This window comes from Cottoperca gobio, chromosome 16 (assembly GCF_900634415.1).
Source record: "Cottoperca gobio chromosome 16, fCotGob3.1, whole genome shotgun sequence".
Lineage (NCBI taxonomy): Eukaryota > Metazoa > Chordata > Actinopteri > Perciformes > Bovichtidae > Cottoperca > Cottoperca gobio.
The window spans coordinates 10,863,871-10,886,005 of record NC_041370.1 but is presented as its reverse complement, the minus strand read 5'-3'; the positions used below and the strand labels follow the sequence as shown (position 1 = coordinate 10,886,005).

Below are 22,135 nucleotides of genomic sequence, written 5' to 3'. Positions count from 1 at the left end.
CCTATGTGTTTATTTGTTTGTCAAGAAAGTCAATTGCTTACAACGGGAATACAAATAGCACTCTGAACCTTCAAACTAAAAAAACTGTGTCTTGAATTGGATGTAAGATTGCACCTACATTCAAAATGCAATTGTAAGTTTCTGTTATAACATTTTAGAGCACCATATATTTTTGCCAAGAAAAAGCACAAAGTATGTATATAAAACATGTTTAAATGAATCCCTTGATCCAACTTGATAATTTTAACTGCTTGAATAACTAACAGAATAGTGATTTCATAAGGTTTCATTGACAAATACTAAAATAAAAAGTCAGAATTTTGATTAGCCAAAGATGAATGCAGAATGTCATGTTCTAATTCTTGTCTTTCAGTAATTTAGGCATTTAGGGATTAAGGGTTTTATAAACCCTGTTTGATAAATTGGTGCAAACAAGGGCATCTAACAGTTGTAAAATTTCAGTTAACAAAACAGAGTTTCACGCTTCTTACTTAGACATTTGAATTTAGGGTTGTTAACTGTTACCCCACCTTGTGGTGGATGTGGTTATACTTGAATATGAGGTGTGGATTTGCATGCCATGAGAATATCATGACTTAAAATGGAGACACAAGGGGTTCAAACTCAAAATCATCATGATAGCAGTCTACAGTCTCAAATAGCTGAGGTGTCACGATATACCATAATAAGTATCACAGAGATCTGTGCTGCTGCACCAGCTACTGCAGACCACGATGCTGAAAAAATGCACTTATGACAGACCTGAAAGCATATAGAGCACTATTTTGGGTTATATGTGTACTGTACATGTTTGTGATTTTAATTATCAGACCATTTCTAACTATATTTTGTCAACTACCCACCCAGCCAGCAACAACCAGGCTTTAATATTTCCAATAACTCAGAGACAGTGACATCTTATGTTGAAGTTCCTCAAACATGGCAATTAATTCAGCTGGATTCAAGCTAAATGTAAAAAGGAGCTTAAAATGTCTCAGTTTTATTTATGTTTCCTGTTATCTTCAGTCACTACTTGTTAAAAGCTACAGATGTGTTTGACTCTGGCATTTCTTAAAATCACTTTTCTTTAGTAAATAGCTATAAGCTCTGAATAACCCTAAAATAAATGTCAACGTTCGAAAGTAAATTCGTATTGCATCCATTTAAAATGCAGTGTGTTAAGTGTTGCTTATTAGCAGGTGCTAGTTTTTGTTTTTCAGCAAATTATTGGTTAAGAGTATACAAACCTTGCACACATTGAACTACAGTTCTCACACAGCTTGGTGTGATGTGTGGTTTCCGAGTGTATGGGCTTATCATAGTGCAGGCCTGGTGGTCTTCTGAGGGCCCCTCACATCTTTAACCTCAGTACAAGTGCAGATAGAAATGCTATTTTAGTTTCTAAAAGTGTGTGTGTGTGTGTGCGTGTGCGTGCGTGCGTGTGCGTGCGTGTTGGGTGGTGGCGGGTGGGGGATGCAGGACAAATGAGCACCAGCAGTTATTTATTTTTTATTTCACATATACTTTCTCTTACATTACTGTAAAACATTTATTGTTGAAATGATGTAAACTAATCTACTGTCCCTGCTTGTAAAGGCCTATATGGCAGGCCTTAGCCTGTATGGTTTCATAGACCAATTTCCTTATTTTACTTCCAAATTATGTTGCTGATATAACACTCAGTGTGTGTGTGTGTGGGGGGGGGGGTGTTTTCGACTTTCAGTTAAAACCACCTGCAACAAGCTCTGTCCACTGTAGCACTTCCAAGTACTGATTTGTACTTAGATATTACTCTCAGAGTACATCTTCCACTTGGAAAGGTTAATTTGACCTGTAATCTTTAGTCTAAGTGGAGGCACCTGACAGGATGGTGTCAGTGAGCAGTTGTCTTTTTAAGTAACACCTTTGGCAGAAGAGTATTTTTTACAAATTGGCATCCTGACAACATAATTGGCCTAATATGTAGTGTCGAGCTATCAACTAGTCATTGGACAGAACATTTATTAAAGACAACTGTGATTAAGTAAAATAATAAACATTTCTTGTTCGCAACCTCTCTCCTATAAAGATTTATTGACTAACGAGGAGCTTAGAAAAATGTTCTCTGTTTTTTATATATCTAATGAGTAATTAGTACAGGATTTTTGTGGGCCCCTATGGTAATCAACAGCTTTCAACAGACATGCTGACCATGGGACATGCTAGCTGTGGATTATTTTATTCATGCTTGGCATGTTGCAGTGCTGGAAGAAGTATAGAGTAAGTATTAGATCCTTTACTTAAGTAAACTAGCAATGACGCATGGTAAAAATACTTATAATTAAAAACCCTACATTCAAAACTTTACTTAAGTTAAAAGTATATGAATGTTACCATCACAATGTACTTAAAGTATCAGGAGTAATTTAGTATACATTACATACTGTAACGTTATTATTAATGCATAAACATGTAAGTAGCATTTTGATGTTGTGGCATGTTGATGTGGAAGAGATTTGAACTACTTTGCACAGTTTGAGTTCATCATATGTTAAGAGGATTTGTCTGTATATAATAATCTTTAAAGTAATTACTTACTCCAGCTGTCAGATAGATGCAATGTAGTAAAAAGTACAGGATCTACTTCAGAAATGTGGTGAAGTAGAAGTATAAAGTAAAGTAGGGATACCTCTTGAGTAAAAGCACTTGGACACATTCCCCCCATTGGCATAGGCTGTCCAGCACGTGTGTCTGTAAGCTCCACTTCTAACAGGAGCATTTATCACAATGCTGTAAACTGAGAAGACATATCGATTATTCATCATTTTTCTTTGTGTGTGAAGTTGTTTTCCTACCTCAGATAAAACGAGGTATTGCATACAATTATTTAAATAATGCACTTGCATACATGTGCATGTACAGAGCCCTGCAGGTGGTTTGAACAAGGTACTAGAATTAGGACCAGGCAATGTTTTTCAGCTGTCAATGTAAAGTAAAAGGCCAAAACCTGCGCTGGAATTTAATGTCTTCTCTAAGCATTGTATTTTCTCGGCGGAAATTTGTGGCAGCACCATGGGATTATATTTCTCAACTGAGCACTACAAAGCAAAACCCGATCCGCTGCTATTACGTAACAGCCGGTGACATAACTCTCTCCAGCCTGGGACGGTCAGGGCGCACGGAGCGCGCGGGGAGGGAGGGAGGGAGGAAGGGGGAGACCGGGGCGCACGGCTTTTGAACGGCCGGCCGGTCCAGCTGCACTCTCTCCCCTCTGCTGCTGCAGCCTCAGGGGGAATTAAATTATTTCAAAACAGCCTCACAAGAGGAGGTGTACTGTTGAACAAAAGCGAGGCTGACACAGGGGTAAGAAGATGACGGCCGAGTTTTGGGACCCGCTGTAAGGACAGGAAGGAGACGACATGGCAGTGCATGTTTTCAAATGCCTCCGCCGGCCTGGGCGCGAGAGCAACCAACAGGTAGTATGAGCTTGAGTTTTGTCACGTTACCGTCTGAGTCAAATGGCGGCAGGGGGAGTTCAAAGCCAACTGACTTGGCAGGCGTTTTTGGTTTGTGTGTGAGAGGTGAGTGCGTAGGACCACCCAGTGTTTTAACAGGCGAGTTATGGAATATGAGGAGCCCGACGTGCCCCCCACTGACAACCCCATAAAAAGAGGTAAGAGGATCCATCACTGAGGTTTTATTTTTGCAGCATGCGTGGGCTATTTGAACTGTAATGCCTCTGCAAGAAGTGCAACTTGTTTTAGCTACTTATAGCTGATATTTAGCCTCATATTTACATTATAAAGTGTTATTCTGTGTCTTTATGGCCCTCTCTCTTTTCCACAAAGCAAGCCATATCTCCCAGCATGCCATGCTTTGCCCACTCCCACCCACATCTATCTCCTCCTTCTGACTCTTTATCTCATTTTGTTTACCTTGTCCTGCACTGGCTGTTTCTCTCTTCCCTGACACAGTGTTCACAATTATCTCCTTTCCCTCCACTCTCATCCATCTTTACTCATTTAACCCTCCTCATCCCTCTCACTGGAGTGTGGTTAAGGTGCTGTGTGTGGGTAAGAATGGCAGTAAGCCGGAGTAATCCTTAGGGATTAGTTCTTATTTTTGCTTCTGTTTTTGGTCAATGCTTTACTATTCAAAGCCTCTCTCCGGCTAAAATCAAACTGGCAGTCACTTGATTAAGACACCTTGTCCCTCAGCCACGGAAACCCACTGCACACCTTTCCTACTACTCTCATAGCGACACAGTTTACTAGAGTTTATCCGCACTGCTTCACTCATGGATGTGAAGTGTAGAGTGAAGAAAAGGAAGAGTCTCTTTCTTTTACAGCGGTGGAGCAACATCTTTACTTAAAGGGATAGTTCCACCTCCACTTTGTTTTTAGTCATTTATGTATTTTGACCTTAATATAGTAATTTGGTGGTTTTATAGTACAAAGATAGAGGTTAACAGAAAGGACGAGAGCAAAGAATACATGTGTCAGGTATATTTATAGACCTGTACATAAATATTAGTAAATAAATTAAATTAAATAAGTGGGGCTCTCACAATATTATATTTTCACTACACAATTGTGGTGGCCAAAATAATTCACTATAAGGATGTTATCGCGATATATACAGAACTTTAAAAAAACTTTTGACTTTGTTTATTGTGCGTTCTGTCTCTTTGTGTGTATTTGGGGCGCTGGGGGAGGAACACAGCTAGAATTGAAGGAAACTTATTTACACAATATTATCATATGTGTATTATTAACATGATCAATATTAAAAAATTATAATATCATGGTTATTGTCAATACCGGTATATTGCGGCATCCCTAGTCCAAAATGTCAAGTGGTAGAGATTTGAACATATTAATTGAAATGTAATCATATACTCAACTGTACTGCAGGGAAACATGTTTGCTTTAATATCATACCACATTAGTTATTAAACTCCTTCAACCTCACTGTCCTGCCTTGGGGCAGTTGAACTCGTGATCTGCAGCCAAACAGTGTTCAAACCAACAGGTTTTTTTATTTTTATTATTCTTATAAAGATGTGAAAGATTACAAATATACCAAATATGACAGGTGACATTTTAGGGAATTTTGTTGAAAATTACCCACAAGACAGCCGGAGCTGGATACACGATATGCACGATACTGACGCAATACTACGGAAAAAGCGACATTGAGGGGTTAAAGGTTTTTGTAAAAGAATAACATCAGCTAATTTATCAGATACTGAAATTGCTGTAATGATGTTTCAATCTGGTTAAAGTAGAGTTTCAGTGTGGTTGCACAGTTGTTCATACTGCTGAGATGGCTCTTCTTAAGGTGATGAGTGTCTTGGTTTTAGTGGCTGTTGTGGGTGTTTTCTAATTTTTCTCGAGTGCTGAGTTTGAGTATCTGGTACTGCTCCACATTGCATTTCCTCTTGCCTGTAGAATAAGACTCTGCTCCTGTTCATTATTGGATGCAAATCATTCACATCATTGACAGCCAGTGTGCTGTACTTTAGGATCGAATTAAAACATTTTTGGCAATTTCTTTTAGCAGTCAGAGCTGAGCTGCATTTCTGCCTTCTTGGTGATTTATAAACCCAGCCCCCGCAGACAGATCTTTTAGCACAATAGATTTAAGGCTAATTCCACTTTTTATTCAACAACCTACTCTTACCCTAGCCAACATCTAAACCTTCTGTATCGGTTGTTTTTTAAACTAAATGTATACATATGTATTTTTGTTTCAAGTATTCAGTGTGTTGTTAGTATATATTGACTTTTTATTTTATTATTTTATTATACTCACTCTTTTATTGAATTCCTCATCCCGACCGTCATAGACTTAAAACACCATCTGCCTTTGACTTCTTTTACACTACATGTATGTTACATTGGCGTGAAAGTTGTAGAGTGCTGAGAAGGTAATTAAGTAATTAATCTGATTTATATTTTTACATTTTGTATCTTTTCTCTGCTGTATGCCACGGTTTATATTTAGAGTGAAGATGTCTGCGTTCTCTCTGGGTTCAGTAGTCTTCAGAGCAGTTATGTAACGCAGCAACTGTCACTTCAGCAGGCAGCTTAGATGTTAGAGTGTAGACACGTTAGTGAGATTTTGACTGATGAGTGGAGTTGATGTTTGTGCCTCTGTAATCAGTGTGTGTGTGTGTGTGTGTGTGTGTGTGTTTGTGTGTGTGTGTGTGTGTGTGTGTGTGTGTGTGTGTTTGTGTTTACATGGTGGTTGCTTTATGGGCTGTCTGACAGGTGTATTTTGATAAATGTTGTACATGCTTTGTCACATTTAGTTTGGTCAGAAGCCGATGATTCGGTGATTGCATTAGTTGTTTTTTCCACAACTAGCCATCGACAGCAAACCGTTTTCCATTCGGCGTAGAATGGTAAATCATTTATACCACATTTCAGAAATGACAGTACTGCAGCCCGAAATTCAGCATGCTGCAGCTGACTTGAAATACTTTCACCTGGCTCATTTCTGTTGTTAAGTAAGTGACTTACCAAAGAACAAAACCAACCGTCAACCAACAGCTTTAATCTTTTAATTGTGGGTGCAGTAATTTGGTAATCAGAAAAAAGAACACCATTTATAAATGATCTTTATATATTTTAGGGAAGACACTGTTGTGCATTTCTGTAATTGACTAATGAAATGAATGCAATGCGTATGTAGTGTGGTAACATATAAACTTTAGAAACATTTAAAATCCATCAATTTAAAAATAAAATGTATTTCTCTTAATTTGGAAATGGTGCATGTGCAAAGTGTATGAATTCAGTCAACATAGGTTGTGTACATTTCACTTAGCAATCCCCTTCAAACATTTGCTCAGTTAGTGTTGACATTTCTTTACATTTTCTGCATGTGCGTGTACTGCTCTGCTTTCTTTCCTTGCTTTCTGCTTATAAAGCAAAACTGATTTGATGAGGGGAGGAAAACAGTGGAAACCACAGAGGGCCTGATCTGACGCCAGACAAAGACCGGCTAGCTCTATGTCTTCCATTGATACTTATCTCCCCTGCCTTCAAACCTCTCTGTCTCACACACACACACACACACATACACACACACACACACACACACACACACACACACACACACACACTCCAGAAATATACCCCATGGTTCAGAATCGACCCTCCGTGTATTTACTCAATGCAATTCAGACATTCTCACAATTGCGGTCAAACAGGCAGACAAAAAAAGAGGACCTATTGCTTCACAAACACCCACCTTCCTCTACCTTTATCTCCCGTGTGTGTGTGTGTGTGCGTGTGTGGGTGCAGAAGAGTCACACTAACATAATATAGAGACACAGCAGTGTAAGTAGGAATCCTTTAATTTAACCTCTCTGTTATCAGTAAATGCTTCTTATCTGTCGAAAGGCCTTTTTACATTGGAAAAAATACAAAAAAAAGTAGTGCATTCAGAAAACCCTGTACCAAACTGCCATTAAGCATTAGACAATGAGGATTCTCACACAGCTGAATCTGTAACTTGAAGACAGGATTAGCTTCTGTCACATTTCATAGTTTAATTTAATCCCTTGATTTGAATTTTCAGGATTTTTACAGATGCTCGTTTGCATATTCGATAGGTTTTGATGTTACAATTAAACATCGCAATGATTTAAACTATTGTAAGCATGGTGTTGCAATGCTAAGCTAACTCTGCTACTGTGCAGGTTTCAGTGGTGGAGTATTGAGATAATTTCCTCAGGTAAAATTAGCAATAGGAAATGATAAAAATACTTAATTATAGATAAAAGTCCTTCAAATGTACTTCAAAAATAGTAGTATTATGCAGAACATCCCCTGTCAGTTTGATATTATATTATTACCATAATTATTGGTGCATTAACATGTAAGAGATGAAAGTACTGCTTACATGTTAATGGAATAATAATTATGATTGTGTTGTAGTTGTTGGTGCTGGTGGTTATTTAGTACATTTCTCTGTGAAATGTGGTGAATTAGAAGTGTCAAATAATAAGTGTGAAAACTGTACTTGCAAATGGACTTTGCTATTTTCCAACACTGGCAGGTTGAACCAGTGTGCTGTTTAGTCCTGGGTTCAGTTTGGGGTTCAGCCTGAATTTAAATCTAATCTGTAAAGCTAATACGTACACTGCGTGTTGTGTTTCTGTTTGTAAAATATTCACCCGGATGCTCGTATGTAGTACAGCTTGTAGTAAAACTTAAATTTACAGTAAGTGCCGTGTAGTTTTGAATCACTAAATACATTTTGTTCCCTCAGGAGGAGCCGTGTCCAAGAAGACTCATTTGAGTAAGTTCTCTATGAAACTCTGTGTGTTAACGTGTGTGTGTGTGTGTGTGTGTGTGTGTGTGTGTGTGTGTGTGTGTGTGTGTGTGTGTGTGTGTGTGTGTGTGTGGTAATGACATTGCTTGTGTTTGTGCTAGATATTTGTGCATGCATTGTGGTTAACTACATAGTTACTGAACATACAACATTGCACCTGTACAGCAAACACACGCACTGTGGTGTCGCTGGAGTTGGGCCATTAGCAACACAGTGTATGTGTGCTGTGTGTCGCACCTGTGCTGCCACACACACGCACATACACACACACACACACCGCATACACCGGTGATGAAAACACCAACTACTTTGGCTTTGGCATATTGGCATTTTGGCATCTGAATGCAGATGACAGCGATAACATCACGTCTGTTTTTAACTTCTTTGGTTTAACACTTTCTGCCACAACTTTAGCACACCTGGGTGTGTTATCAAAGGGTGGAGATGCTGCGTGTAACACACCACCAACCTTCGTGTTAGGTGGTGTGATGAGTGACAAAAATAAGCATAATTAATGAAAACTTTATTGATTGTGAGTTAGAGTACATGTATGTAAAACCAGACTGAGTGGAGGAATCATTTTGGATTTTGTTTGGGAGGTTAGCAGTAAGGATGGGTGTGAGATAGAGGGCCATGGTGGTCTTGTGTTGTTGGGTGCTGTAGATGGAGGGATGATTGAGGGGGAGAAAGATTATGAGGCACTTGTACTGTACTAGACTATTTCCATTTGCTGCTACTCTATTTGTATTCCACTACATTTAAAAGGGAAATGTTAATCTGATAGATATAGTTACTTTTTACTTTAAAGATTTTAAACATAAAACATATAACCATCTTATAAAATATGATGCTTTGTTATAGATTAAACTACCCAACAGAATACGACATAGTTGAAATGAGCTCCAACTCTAACTTTCATGTTTTACTGGATCCCCCGGTGAGTCCTGTTGAAAATGGTTTGTTTTAAATTCTCAGAGTCTTAAAGGTGGCAGATACTATAAAGTGGATTATTATTGAATATGTGGTATAGACTGAGGGGGTGAAGGATAACAACAAAGGTTTAAGGAAAAAGTACCTTTGAGAAAAAAGCAAGAGCAGGGGACATTCTCCCCCCCCCCTTGCTTTGTCTCTGTCTCCTCTCTCTCACACTCATTCACACACACACACACACACACACACACGCACACACACACACACACACACACACACACACACACACACACACGCACACACGTGCGCTAACAAGGAAGGTGAGGCGGTGACTGACACTCAAAAGTTTCTGAATATGTGTGTTGAAGCTGCAGTGAGCACCGAACCCGCTTAAGGAGGAACCAAAGAAAGAAGAAAGATTGAAAGATTGAAAGAATAGATGGTGCGGAAAGAAGTGTGACAAAAGAAAGAGTATCGTTAGACAAAGTGAGAAGACAAGTGAGTTTGTGAAAGTGGAACAAACGTCTGAGACAAGTGGAGGAGTGAGGATGATGCGAGGTAGGGATGAAGTTCTTTGGTGTGTGTCTTGTTATGTGTGTGTGTGTGTGTGTGTGTGTGTGTGTGTGTGTGTGTGTGTGTGTGTGTGTGTGTGTGTAGGCAATCCAATCAAAGATATTTGATCAATTAGATCAATAACATGTTTTTTGGTTAAAGTTTCTCTCCAGTCCACCCTCATTTTATAGTTTATCGAAAGTGATTATACGACTGTGACGTGATGCACTTTATTGTTTCCAAGACGTCTGATAATGTCACGCTTAGGTTTTAACAGTTGTATTTCTTTTTTTAGCTTTTATGAAATCCCTGAAATAACTGTGTATTCATGCACTTAGACACCTGTTGCTTCAAACACGTCAACTTTTTAAAATGTATGTGTTTCACTTTATCAGTGTGATGAAGCTTTTTTAATTCAGGCTTCCACTTTTCATTTCGTTCAACACGTTTCACGATTTTACACTCATGTCAAGCTAATATTGACGTTTTGTTTGATGTTTAAGCTTCAATCAGACACATTTTTGAGTAGCTCTGTAACATATCCCATACAATATACACACACACACACACACACACACACACACACACACACACACACACACTTGTTCGATCGGTTTAAAGTACACCTTATGAAGGCAGAGCTTCCAGAGTTCTTGATTGGCTGACTGGTACGTTCACATGAATATATTTGTTTCAGTTGTAGGGTTTAGTAACATGACTCAATGTTAAGCTCCCTTTGATTGATTTCAGATTTGAATCATGTCTCAGATATTTCTTCCCTTTTTGCCTCCCACATACTTGGTCCACGACGCTGAGCGGACTTAAAATGTTGAGAATCAACATTAGAGAGTGCAATAAGTTTAAATATATACTTTTTGAAAGAAGTGTCTTACATTGTTAGTTGATCTGCAAAACACCTTTTGTTTAGAGTCATCATATATCCATGATACGTAATATAATTAACAAATGAAACTAATTAAGATTGAAGGGACCAGATTATAATCTGGCATTTGAAATGCTGCAAACCCTTTTGCAAACACTTCCACTGAATTCTAACCAACGTAGAAACGAAAGAGATAGGAAAACAGGATGCTTCACAACCGCAGTGCATCAGTTTGAATGGACTGACTTCAGACCCATATAGTAGACAGGATGCAGAGAAAATGCTGATATTATAAAGTGTTATATTTAATTTGTATTATTGATTTCTTATACAAAGTATCAATAGAATCAAAACACATAGAGGGGAAGAAGAGACAAACAATGATAAATGATTTATCTTCTCTCTTTCTCTCTTGCAACATGCAAACACACACACACACACACACACACACACACACACACACACACACACACACACACACACACACACACACACACACAGATAGATGCAGAAGCACACACAGATCCGCAGCTGCTTTTTAGATGGCGTCTCGATATAGCATATCTCAGTCCTGCATCTGTGTGTGGATAACGTGTGCATGAAAGAGAGAAAAGGAGGCACCCATTGCCGAAAATATAACGTGCATTCACCTCAGCAATAAACCTTTAATTATCTAAATGTTGCACACTCACAGTGGGCTTGATATGACATTTAATATGGCTTTGTTGTTGTGTTCGGGGGATTCCTGTGTAGATTCTTATACAGTTTCTTTTTTAGAAAGGATTTCCTTGTTCCTCTGCACAGCACTTCCAAAGCAGCAAAGGCGGTTGGCTTTAGATCAAAGCTAACATCAAAATCGCAGGTGACACATTCCCCCAAAAAATATGCTAAACGAAATACAACAGTTGAGCTGATTCATACATATGTCAAAACATTACCTCTTTCAAACACCCCCAAGTTCAGTCTTCACTTCAAAGTAAAATATAGTGAATCTGATGCTAATTGGTGTTAAAATCATAATTACCTTCTCTAATGAATGAAACTCAGCAGTGAAGGAGTTTATGTAACAACCAGCACAGTTTGATAAAATCATACAGTTATTTGTCATCTGTAGATCTGAAATATATGTAACCAAAAATATTTAGTAACAAAATATTCAATACAGAAGAATAGTAAGAAATACTTCTTATTAAAATACCCTAGTTTGTAATTATGGGTAATAACTTTTATTTGATTGCTTTTGTTTCTTTTGTCAAATATTCTCAAATACAGTTTGACGTTAGATTAAGAAATTCCTTAAATCATGGTTTCTCTGATTCTGACAATCATATTTTAATTTTGTTTCAGCAAGTCTGAGTCATTTCTAAAGCTTTTACAGATCCTTTTTTGTTTTCTACGGCAGGACCAATGAACCTAAAGTGTAAAGATTTGGTATTTGACATTTACTTTAATTTACTGGGTTTTTTTAATGATGAAAACATGCATTTTATATATATCGGTATAATGTATACTATTTTATTTAGTTAACTACAAGGAATTACTTTCCACCACAATATAAATGTTGCTACTGTATAAAATATATTGTGTTATTATTACCTTTGGATGATGAGTGTTTTAAACATCAAGCCTCAGCAAAATACTAAATTAAAATCTTTAAAGTTTAATGTGTTTGAATTACAGTAACAAAAAAAGCTTTTCTTTATTATTAATAATAAATACAAATATTAAAAATCATTTTACGTGAAGTTATTTAAACATTTATCCTGTAATGGTGTTGTAGATAAATAAAATGATCGTAAATGTTGTGTATAATCCTCCTAACCTGGGTTTAATAACGTGTTCTTTGAAAACTAACATTAACCATTAATCTCTCACAAACACACAATCTCTTCGTTTGTGTGTGTGTGTGTGTGTGTGTGTGTGTGTGTGTGTGTGTGTGTGTGTCTGTGTGTGTGTGTGTGTGTGTGTGTGTGTGTGTGTAAGGGTGTGAGGTGTGTATACAAACTTTGTTTGCGTATGTTTCCGTCAGAGGAAAGTTGAGGTTTTTTGTTCGTTTACAGTGCAAAGAACAGACTGCTGACGGAGTGATTTTAGGCAGAGACTCAAGAGACACACACGCCCACTCACACACACACACACACACACACACACACACACACACACACACACACACACACACACACACACACACACACACACATAGTTTCATGTGAAAGTGGTGAGGGTACAGAAATAAACTCTTTCTAGGTTGAAATCCAGACAGCAATGTTTTTTTTGTATGATTTCGTCATACATTTAATGTGATGCATATTGAGGACTTTTCTTTTGCCTTCAGGCTTGTTTGGTGTGATTTATCATACAAGAAGGTAGTAACCTTTACTTTTTCTTGTCATTAAGCTTAAGAATTACAAAAACTGAGAACCAAAGTTATAGTCCAGCGTTCAGCAGGAAGTCGTTACGAGAAACCTATGGATGTTTCATAATCTGTATTTTCTGTTATACACGGAAGCTCTTCCGTTGTTTGTACGACAACTCTGACGAGTGTCATTGATAACTCTAAAACTAAACTAAATCCTGATCAAAAGACGTGAATCAGTCCATCTCTGTGTAGCCGTTTCTTGGTATACTTTGTATGCGGAAGCGTGGGAGGTGGAACTCTTTTATTTTGACAGACAAAACAGAACATTTCCACCACCGCACATCTACTGTACTCAAACGTCTTCACGTCGTAACATCATCGACGTTAGGATGAGCAATTTAAATCGATTGGATTGGTTGTTTTGTTGAAGTGATCTCACTTCAGTATGAATATCTTACTTCAGATTTGTGTGGTGTGTTTATGGTCGGTTTCATACTGTAGGATGTTACTGAAACACAGTGGAAATATAAAATGTTGAGGGTTTGACAAGAGATATTGTAAATCATGACATAATGCAACTAAAGTAAATAGTGATGCTTGGATACTGTGAAGCAGAAATAATCTTCATTACTGATTGAGCATATCAGATCTACAGTAGAAATATGTTTCTACCTTAGTAATTGGGTCATGCTGAGCGGTTGAGCAAGTCTGTAAACCAACGTACAGTATTTAGGCATTTGCCAGTCAAACAAAGTGCAAGATTTAGATTAAACTTACATGTATTTGTAAAACATGCACTGTTATTTAAACACAATAACCCTTTCTCTGACACAAAAAAAACACAAATGGAAGAAATAATGGTGGTTTGGTTATTTTTCAGTATTTTATCTCACTATCTCACTATCTCTCTCTCACACACACACACACACACACACACACACACACACACACACACACACACACACACACACACACACACACACACACACACACACACACACACAGCAGAAGATTGGGGGGTTTGATTGGTCTAAGCCTGTGGCTGGAGATAACAAGGTGTACCAAAAAAGGTACTGGAGCTTCAGTGTTTATCTGCTGTTAGGTTAATTTCCACGTATTTACTAGATGCTGGTGTCTACACTCACAGTCCATTCAAAAGCAGACTCCCTTTTCTGCGTGTTTTCTATTTTAGTTTGTCACTAAAATATAAGTCATGACTTAATGCTGCTTTAGATACCATGCTGTTTGTGGTTAGTTCGTCATATAACACATTTATCAAAGCTATGACTGCATGTAAAGGTGATGGAGGAGCAGTGCATGTTATTGCTGTGTGTGTGAGTGTGCGAGTGTGTGAGTGATCAGTGAAAGATTGTGGGTCACAGTGGATTTCCTGTTTTTTGAGGTTAACAATCAGAAGTGAAATAGAGAAAAAACAAAAACAGAGACCACTCAAGTTCTCTCCGCCTATCCTGCACGCAATCGTAGTCACAGCTCAGTAACTTTCCCTCATGATTAGATACATGATATATGATGATATGTGATATTTAGCTCACAGTTTATTTAAACTAAATCATTCATCATCAGTTGAATTTTGTGAAATACACTAATCGTTATCATGGTGAATCTTGAGGTTAATCAATCAGCTCTATTGGTAGCAGCAGTGATCTCATATCTCATTTCTGCTTCATCACACATGTTTGTACTCTACGTGTGTATTTGAAAAGTATATTTTACACCGGCTGTCCTCCTCAGGAGCCTTCAGGTGATCCCTGTAGCACCAGATAAAGAGGGCACACACTGACACACTAACACACACTCGTGAGAAGATCTGACACAGTTATACACGGAAATGCAAGCACTGCTGCCTATAAGCATCAGACGTACAGTAAGAGTTCGTCTCGCAGAAAACAATCACACACCATCGGGTGCATTTGTGGAAGGAAGAGAGAAGATGACAGGAATAGATAAAAGGAGAATATTTAGAAAGAAATTACAATACTGTATGCTGTGCTTCCTGGATGTGTGTCATACATTTGTTATGTATCATTATACATCGTCCTCTATCATTTTACAGGATATATGTTTGTCAGGACATACTATAAAACTGTTCACACCTGTCACCAACACAGACATTAGACATTTCTGGTACTGTAATGAATCAAATAACATCCAATTCTGACAGAAATCGCCACTAAGCAAAAGACTGATTGGCGTAAGAGCTCACGGAGATCAGGGGCACGGGGGGAGGTGAGAGGGGGGAGGGCCGTTACTGGCAGTGATGAAGGTAGAGAGAGTGCATTACTGGCAGCTGTGTCCTTTATGAGCGAGACAGAGAAGGATTCACAAAGAAAGAAATTACATGAAAGAGGGACAGTCAGAGTGAAGAGATGCTAGTCAACCACTTGAAAGGACTCTGAGGTTGACACCTTCGTATTCTCCGCCTTTCTCCATTTGCAAATATTCCACGTCCTCAGAAGACTCCTCTCTTTGTTGTATTTGATGGTATTTTGTTCTTTATTATTAAGACATGAGGTTTTTGAGAGGAAAATACCTTTGGGTCACATTGGTCACACAACAGTTGATAGATGTTTAAGGGGAATTACAGCATAAGACTCAAGTTCTCACCGTGGGAATCACTTTTCAGTTGACTTCTTTGGGTAAAAATATGCAGTGTCATTATGTGACACTTCAGTGAGAAGCTGTGTGCCATAGAGGTTAAGAGTGATGTTTTATGGGATATTATTTATGAATCAGAAAACATAAATAATTGTTTTAATATTATTCAAAGAACATAAACTACTGTATTGTTTAATTTAATGTTTTAATTCCCTGTTCAGCTGCTGCATGAAGAAAAGTGATCATTCTGATTGAGTTGTGTTGTCCCTCCTGGTGTGTTATCTGAGTGAGTGGGAAGTGGCACCTGTGTGGAGGAAAGTAGAAGAGAGCTGCATTTGAAAATATTAACATAAACTCTTTTACTTCTGTGTTTGTTCAGCCCAGATTGAAGTTATTCCATGTAAGATCTGCGGAGATAAGTCCTCTGGAGTGCATTATGGAGTCATCACTTGTGAGGGCTGCAAGGTGAGATGACAGCATCCGACACGTACTTACTGTGCAAACGCACACGTGTATGACAGTTAGCTGAGGAGATTGATACCACTCTCTCGTTTGTCCATTCAATATGAAGCTACAGCTCGCAGCCTGTCGGCTTAGCTTAGCATAAAAAGTGGACACAGCGGGAACAGCTAGCCTGGCTCATTCTAAAGGTTAAAAACAAACACCTACCAGCACCTCTAAAGCTCACTAATCGACATGTTACATCTGGTTTGTTTAATCTGTGCAAAAAGATGAAGTGTAAAAACAACCCCATGCGGTTTTATGACCATTTCTTTATCGGGTGCAGTTACTTCTTGTAACTACTCGGTTGCCAGAACCAGCCTAGCTGTTTTCTCCTGAGATGGTAGGATGTTGACATTGAACAAATGCGAGTAGTATCAAACTTTTCATATAACTCTCAGCAAGTATACTTCCCAAAATGAACTATTCCTCTGAAAATGAACAATTAGAGCTTGCCTGATATACCGGCCAATATAATCTTATTTTTCATTTATCAGAATAGAAATGTGAGAATAGAAATGTCCAAGATATGTTTGAGGTTATTTAGAAACAATGTCATAAAGTTTGTTCATCAAAGACCACTGTTATGTTTAAAAATAAAAATCAAGGGATCCTTCTCCAAAATGTTTAAGTATGTTTTGCGTTTATGTTCAACTGCATGTACTTGAATCATATTTTTGTAAAACTTGAATATCAATATTTGTTTCTGCCTTAAACATCCTGCTTCTGTTGGGCTCTGTTAACCATGTGGTACCCGAATCACCCCTCAGGGATTTTTCCGGCGTAGCCAGCTGCCTACTGTGTCCTACTCCTGCTCCAGGCAGAAGAACTGTCAGATCGACCGGGCCAGCCGCAACCGCTGCCAACACTGCCGTCTGCAGAAGTGCTTAGCACAAGGCATGAGCAGAGATGGTGAGACACAAACACACCGAAAGACACACGGACAAACTATATTATTCACTCACAGCATTTTTTTCTTATATCATCATGTATTCACGTTTTTGTCCTCCTCAGCCGTGAAGTTCGGACGGATGTCCAAACGTCAGCGGGACTCTCTGATCGCTGAAGTGGAGAAGCACCGACAGCAGCAGCAGCAGCAGCAGCAGCAGCAGCAGCAGCAGCAGCAGCAGCAGCAACAGCAGCTCCAAGGAGACGCCCCGTCTCTCTTGTCCTTCCCCGCCAAGGCCCGTCAAGACCGCTCTGCGCAGCTCCTTCAGCCCATGTCCTCAGTCTACTCCTTCACCGGGGAGGCCGAGCTGTTGTCCTACACCGCTGATGTTCACCCTTACCTGGTGTGCTCCCAGAGCGAGTCGCAGGTGTCGGGTATGATCTACCGAGGCTCTGCTGTGTCTCCCACATCGAGATCCCAGGGGAGGGAGGACAACAATGGACACCCTGAAATAAGAGGTGAGGCACTCATGTGTGTACACACGTCTCTGTGTTAAGTTCCCTTTGTCCTCCTTTGCTTATTCCTCATTATGTTGTCTCTTTTTTTCATGCCAGGATTTGACTCCAGACAGCCACCTCATGATCTGGTGACAATTCATCCCTACAACCCTCTGGAGGATCCTTACAGCCTCTATCCTCACTCTCTGAGAACCATAGGTGAGCAAAAACAGCACAGTGGGCTAACGTGCATGTACTTGTATTGAATTCTTGATATTTATGAGTGTTTCTTTTTCATTTTTTTTCAGATGAGCTGTGTGCGAGCATTGTGCGCTCCCACAGAGAGACCAGTCAGTACAGAGTGGAGGAGTTGCAGGCTCTCAGATGGAAACTGCTCGGCAGAGAGGAGATCCAAGCCTACCAGAGCAAAGTATACCAACCTCATGATGCTTTTTTGGTTCTCAGACTTCCTCTCGTTTCTCAGAACAAAACACGACATTTCAGAAGGCTTGAAGGCTATTTTTGATTCATCAACAGAAAACTGAGAACGCTTTTATCATTTTCCCTCTGCTCTTCTTCTGCCTCTTTGATCACACAGGAAGCGTATGTTCAATTTAAAGTTAATTACTTTGTTGACCCTCCAAAAATGTCTTTTTACCAGCACATAATAATGCTATAATATTGAATAAATAAAGAGATAAAATACAGAAACTCTGCTATGCTAAATCAAAACAAAGAGCAGTAAAAAAGCAGAGTAAAAAATGTAGTCCCAATGTTTGGTTCATTTGAATATTATGTTGAAATAAACTCACCCTACGAATTTCTTTTCTCTATGTTACTCTCACTCCCAGTCGGTGGATGAGATGTGGCAGCACTGCGCCATCCGACTCACTGATGCCGTGCAGTATGTGGTGGAGTTCGCAAAACACATCCCAGGTTTTCGTATGCTCAGCCAGAACGACCAGATTGCTCTCCTGAAGACTGGTTAGTTTACTCGTCACAAGAAGTCGCCTTCACCTTCAATCACCACCTGCAATGGTTTTAATTTCTCTTCTGCCTTCTTGTAACCGATCTCTTTTCTTCCCTCTTCACTCAGGCTCCATGGAGGTGGTTCTGGTCAGGATGTGTCGCTACTTCAACACAGAGAACAACACCGTCTTCTTCGATGGGAAATATGCTGGGACTGAAGTCTTCAAGTCTTTGGGTGAGGATTTTACAAAGGCAGTTCTAAAACATCCGTGCGGTGAACACAATACATACATTTATTTTTATCAATGCTCTGTGGTTTCTTTTCTTGCAGCATGTGGTGATTTAATCGCAGCAGTGTTTGACTTTGCTCACGGTATGTGTGCTCTAAAGCTCACCGAGCAGCAGATCTCTCTCTTCAGTGCTCTGGTGCTGATCAACACAGGTAAGATCAACTCGCCTGTCTCTTCATTTTGTTGCATGTTATTCCTCAGATTTGAAAAATAGAAAGTGTGAAGACACTACACAACAGTTGGTCACCAACAGGATAGGCAACATATTCCCTGCTTTGCACTCTGCATCGCCTGATGACATCTATTTGATTTTGTTTGCCTTTTGGAAGCAGATTTGTTCTGCAGGATTTACTCTGCTCTACGTTTTCAGATTTTCAATGATGGTTCTTCATGACTATACCTAGTCAGTGTCATGGTCAGCTTTCAGACCCTAAAGTTAACATTTTGAGAATATAGTTTATTTATTTTGGTCTAAATTTAGTTAATTACATACATATTTAATAAAATATTACAAAAACGTTCAATATTAATGCCAAAGCGGTTTTTCCATTACATTACGCCCTGTGATTTCCTTCGTTCATTCCCACAAAATGAGCGTCTCTGCTCCCCGGTGGCTGTTAAGGGACATGGTCATTTAACAGGCCACACCGTGAACCAGGACTATCCCCGCATATGTAGAGTGATTCAAATCTATGGTAAGGTGTTCAAAATAAATCGTTCTTTGCTTTTTTTGTTTTTGTGTTTTTGTGCAGAGCGCCCCTGTCTGGAGGACAGAAGCAGAGTTCAGCGAGTGCAAAGAAGCGTGGAGTTTGGACTCACACACATTCTTCACAGAGACAACCAAGAAAGTCTAATGCACAAGGTACATGTCTCAGTACGGAGCAGATACTTTCTCTTCATTTATTTTATTCTTTTACCTGCATGTTCATCACTGTAATAGAAAGAGGATGTCTAAATGTGTCTGTGTCCTCCCTGCAGCTGTACCAGAGGATGGCAGTGTTGCGTTCACTGTGCAGTTTGCACATGGAGAAGCTGCGCTGGTTCAGTCAGCGCTATCCGCTCACCGCTCACTCTCTGTTCCCTCCACTCTACAAGGAGCTGTTCGCCTGTGAGGCAGAGCTGCTGCCAGGGACCACTCACTGATATGATTCATTAGAATATGCAAAGACACACACACACACACACACACACACACACACACACACACACACACACACACACACATTATTTTAAGTCTCCTCATTACTTCCTGCCAGAATCTATTTTTCTAATAATGAAAATAAATGAGAAAGCACAGTAATTGTAGCGTGTTTAGTACTGTATTACATGAATTTAGCAGAGCTTTTTTGGTAGATTGTGTCAAACATAAATTTCAATATTTTGATAGTTTAAAACTATTTTGATTATTACAGGGAAACATGCGTTTTGTTGTTGTTTGACAGCACATTGTCCGTGGGGTACAGCATTCATTTTCTCTCAGGATGTGCTACTACAGTGTACTACAGTGCATTCGGACACAGAGATTGACACCCAAAATCTATCTTTAGAGTACAAAAACACTGACTTTCAATTATTATTTTTGTCCAATTATCTCTGATGGTCCAGAGTGGCAACCAGTTATTCCCATATCACATTCACATTTAAAGGTTATTATATTGCAGAACAAGTATTCCCTACAAAACATAAAATATTGGTGTGTGACGATTACATATTCAGTGTTTGACACACCCAGAAAACAAGAGACAACCTGCCTCTTTGTATCTGTGTGTCTGTAGAGAAATGTCTCTCCTCCTCGGGTCCATGTTGTCACAGACCATAAGTCGAACAAAGCAGCAATACCTCTGAAATGTTATCCTTTTTGTTTCAATAAATCCTCACAGGCTTTTGTATTCTTCAAACTTTGAAAAGATGTTGCATTACATGTAGACATTTAATTAAAATGTTGAGAGATACAATAGAAGTCTCTTCCTCTGTGTGCAAATGTTCCTTTTTTCGCTCAGATTAACTTTCTTATTATGATTATATTTCTTCACATATCTTTAAATAAAGCCATGAGTAAAGAGTTAATGATGAGAGGTTTCAGCATTAAGATATAGTCTTCCCTGTTCCCAGAACGGCTGAGTTTATAATGAACATATTTCTATGTAAATCTTCTAATAAACTGCTGCGGCTCTGATGTCAAGCAGATGTGGTAACTTTATTTGTCTTTTGACGGTGTAATATAAACAGTGTAAGATTGAGACATGCAAGAAAATAAATAATCCTGTTATGGTACGATAAGAAAAGCATCAACACAAAGGAAATGTTAGTCACTGCGCGTGACCCTTCAGCACTGGAAAGTTATTTGGTTGTCAAAAACTGTTGCTAACCAAGTTAAGAGGAAGCAAATTAAAAGAGTGAGTCAATTGGATGTGGTAAATATGACACTTTTCCTACAAAAAGCCACAAAGATGTTTTGTCAAATGTATCTCCTGTGTTTGACTGTTTTCTAAAACTTTCTAGAACTTTCTGAATGCAGGGATTTTTGCTTTCATATTTCAGTTTGGTTTGGAAAGACATCAGGTAAACAATTGTTGTTGTGATGTTCTTTCTCGTATGTTGAACAGAGGAAAACCACAGCACAACTTAATTGACATTTTCTCACTGGTGGCTGCTATTGCACTCGTCAGTAATCCCTATTTTAATTTCCTCTGCTGTGGTTTCTTCTGGGCTAAAATACTTTTGCTGTTATGGACCAGTAAAGTGTAATTGAGCTATATAAATAAACTAGACCTCACTTCTGAAGGTGACGGTAAACAGCCAGAAACATGTTTGTTTGTTTTCTTTTTTACCATAAAATCATTTCTCTGCAGCCTGAAATGAAGACACATGTGTTGCATTTGATTGTCTCAATACTTTCAAACCACAGATCTCTTTCCAGTGTGAGTGAGTGTATTGCAGCCCTCTCTGAGTCTGTTTTTGCTCTCTGGCCTCTCTGGGGAATTTCTTCCCGGGACAAACACTTCTGTACAGTTTCCGACACCCATTCCTTACCACCACCAACAGAAAACTTTGATCCTGATTTCTACTGTTTATGATGGGAAAGAGCTGTGAGCAGAGCATAATCCTCCCCATTTAAGCTGTGGCCTACAGAGGGCAAACTGTGGAAACTCATTAAATGACAGTCTAGCTGCACAGGGAGTTCTTCTCTTGTCTGATTCGGTTGTTGCTTTTTAACGAAAACATGGTAGGAGGAAGAGGTCACAGTTAGTCCTTCAGACTGGAATCTGTGAGGCCACGATAACCCAGGACACAAACACAGTGTGAGATAACAAGGAGATTAACAAA

At 39.0% G+C, this 22,135-nt stretch overlaps 1 protein-coding gene across 4 annotated transcripts; it reads left to right on the top strand.

Annotated features, from left to right (window-relative positions):
- Positions 1–3,197: 3,197 nt before the first annotated feature.
- Positions 3,198–21,632, top strand: rorc (RAR-related orphan receptor C). 4 transcript variants are annotated; one of them, XM_029451372.1, is made up of 13 exons: positions 3,198–3,455; positions 3,561–3,652; positions 8,260–8,289; positions 16,042–16,127; positions 16,934–17,075; positions 17,178–17,570; positions 17,667–17,768; positions 17,858–17,979; positions 18,401–18,533; positions 18,646–18,753; positions 18,850–18,960; positions 19,561–19,670; positions 19,787–21,632. In XM_029451372.1, exons 2-13 carry the CDS (start codon positions 3,601–3,603, stop codon positions 19,949–19,951), a joined length of 1,554 nt encoding a protein of 517 aa, XP_029307232.1. In that variant the 5' UTR covers positions 3,198–3,455; positions 3,561–3,600; the 3' UTR covers positions 19,952–21,632. The 4 variants fall into 4 exon arrangements, with proteins under 4 accessions (XP_029307232.1, XP_029307231.1, XP_029307233.1 ...); XM_029451371.1 differs by having other exon boundaries at positions 3,537–3,652; XM_029451373.1 differs by lacking the exon at positions 3,561–3,652.
- Positions 21,633–22,135: the final 503 nt, after the last annotated feature.

Excerpts from the sequence above, each read along its gene's own strand:
- rorc (XM_029451372.1), top strand. The coding sequence starts at position 3,601 with ATGGAATATGAGGAGCCCGACGTGCCCCCCACTGACAACCCCATAAAA. Across the intron at positions 17,076-17,177 it reads ACAAGGCATGAGCAGAGATG|CCGTGAAGTTCGGACGGATG; the intron begins GTGAGACACAAA and ends TGTCCTCCTCAG. Across the intron at positions 18,754-18,849 it reads TGAAGTCTTCAAGTCTTTGG|CATGTGGTGATTTAATCGCA; the intron begins GTGAGGATTTTA and ends CTTTTCTTGCAG.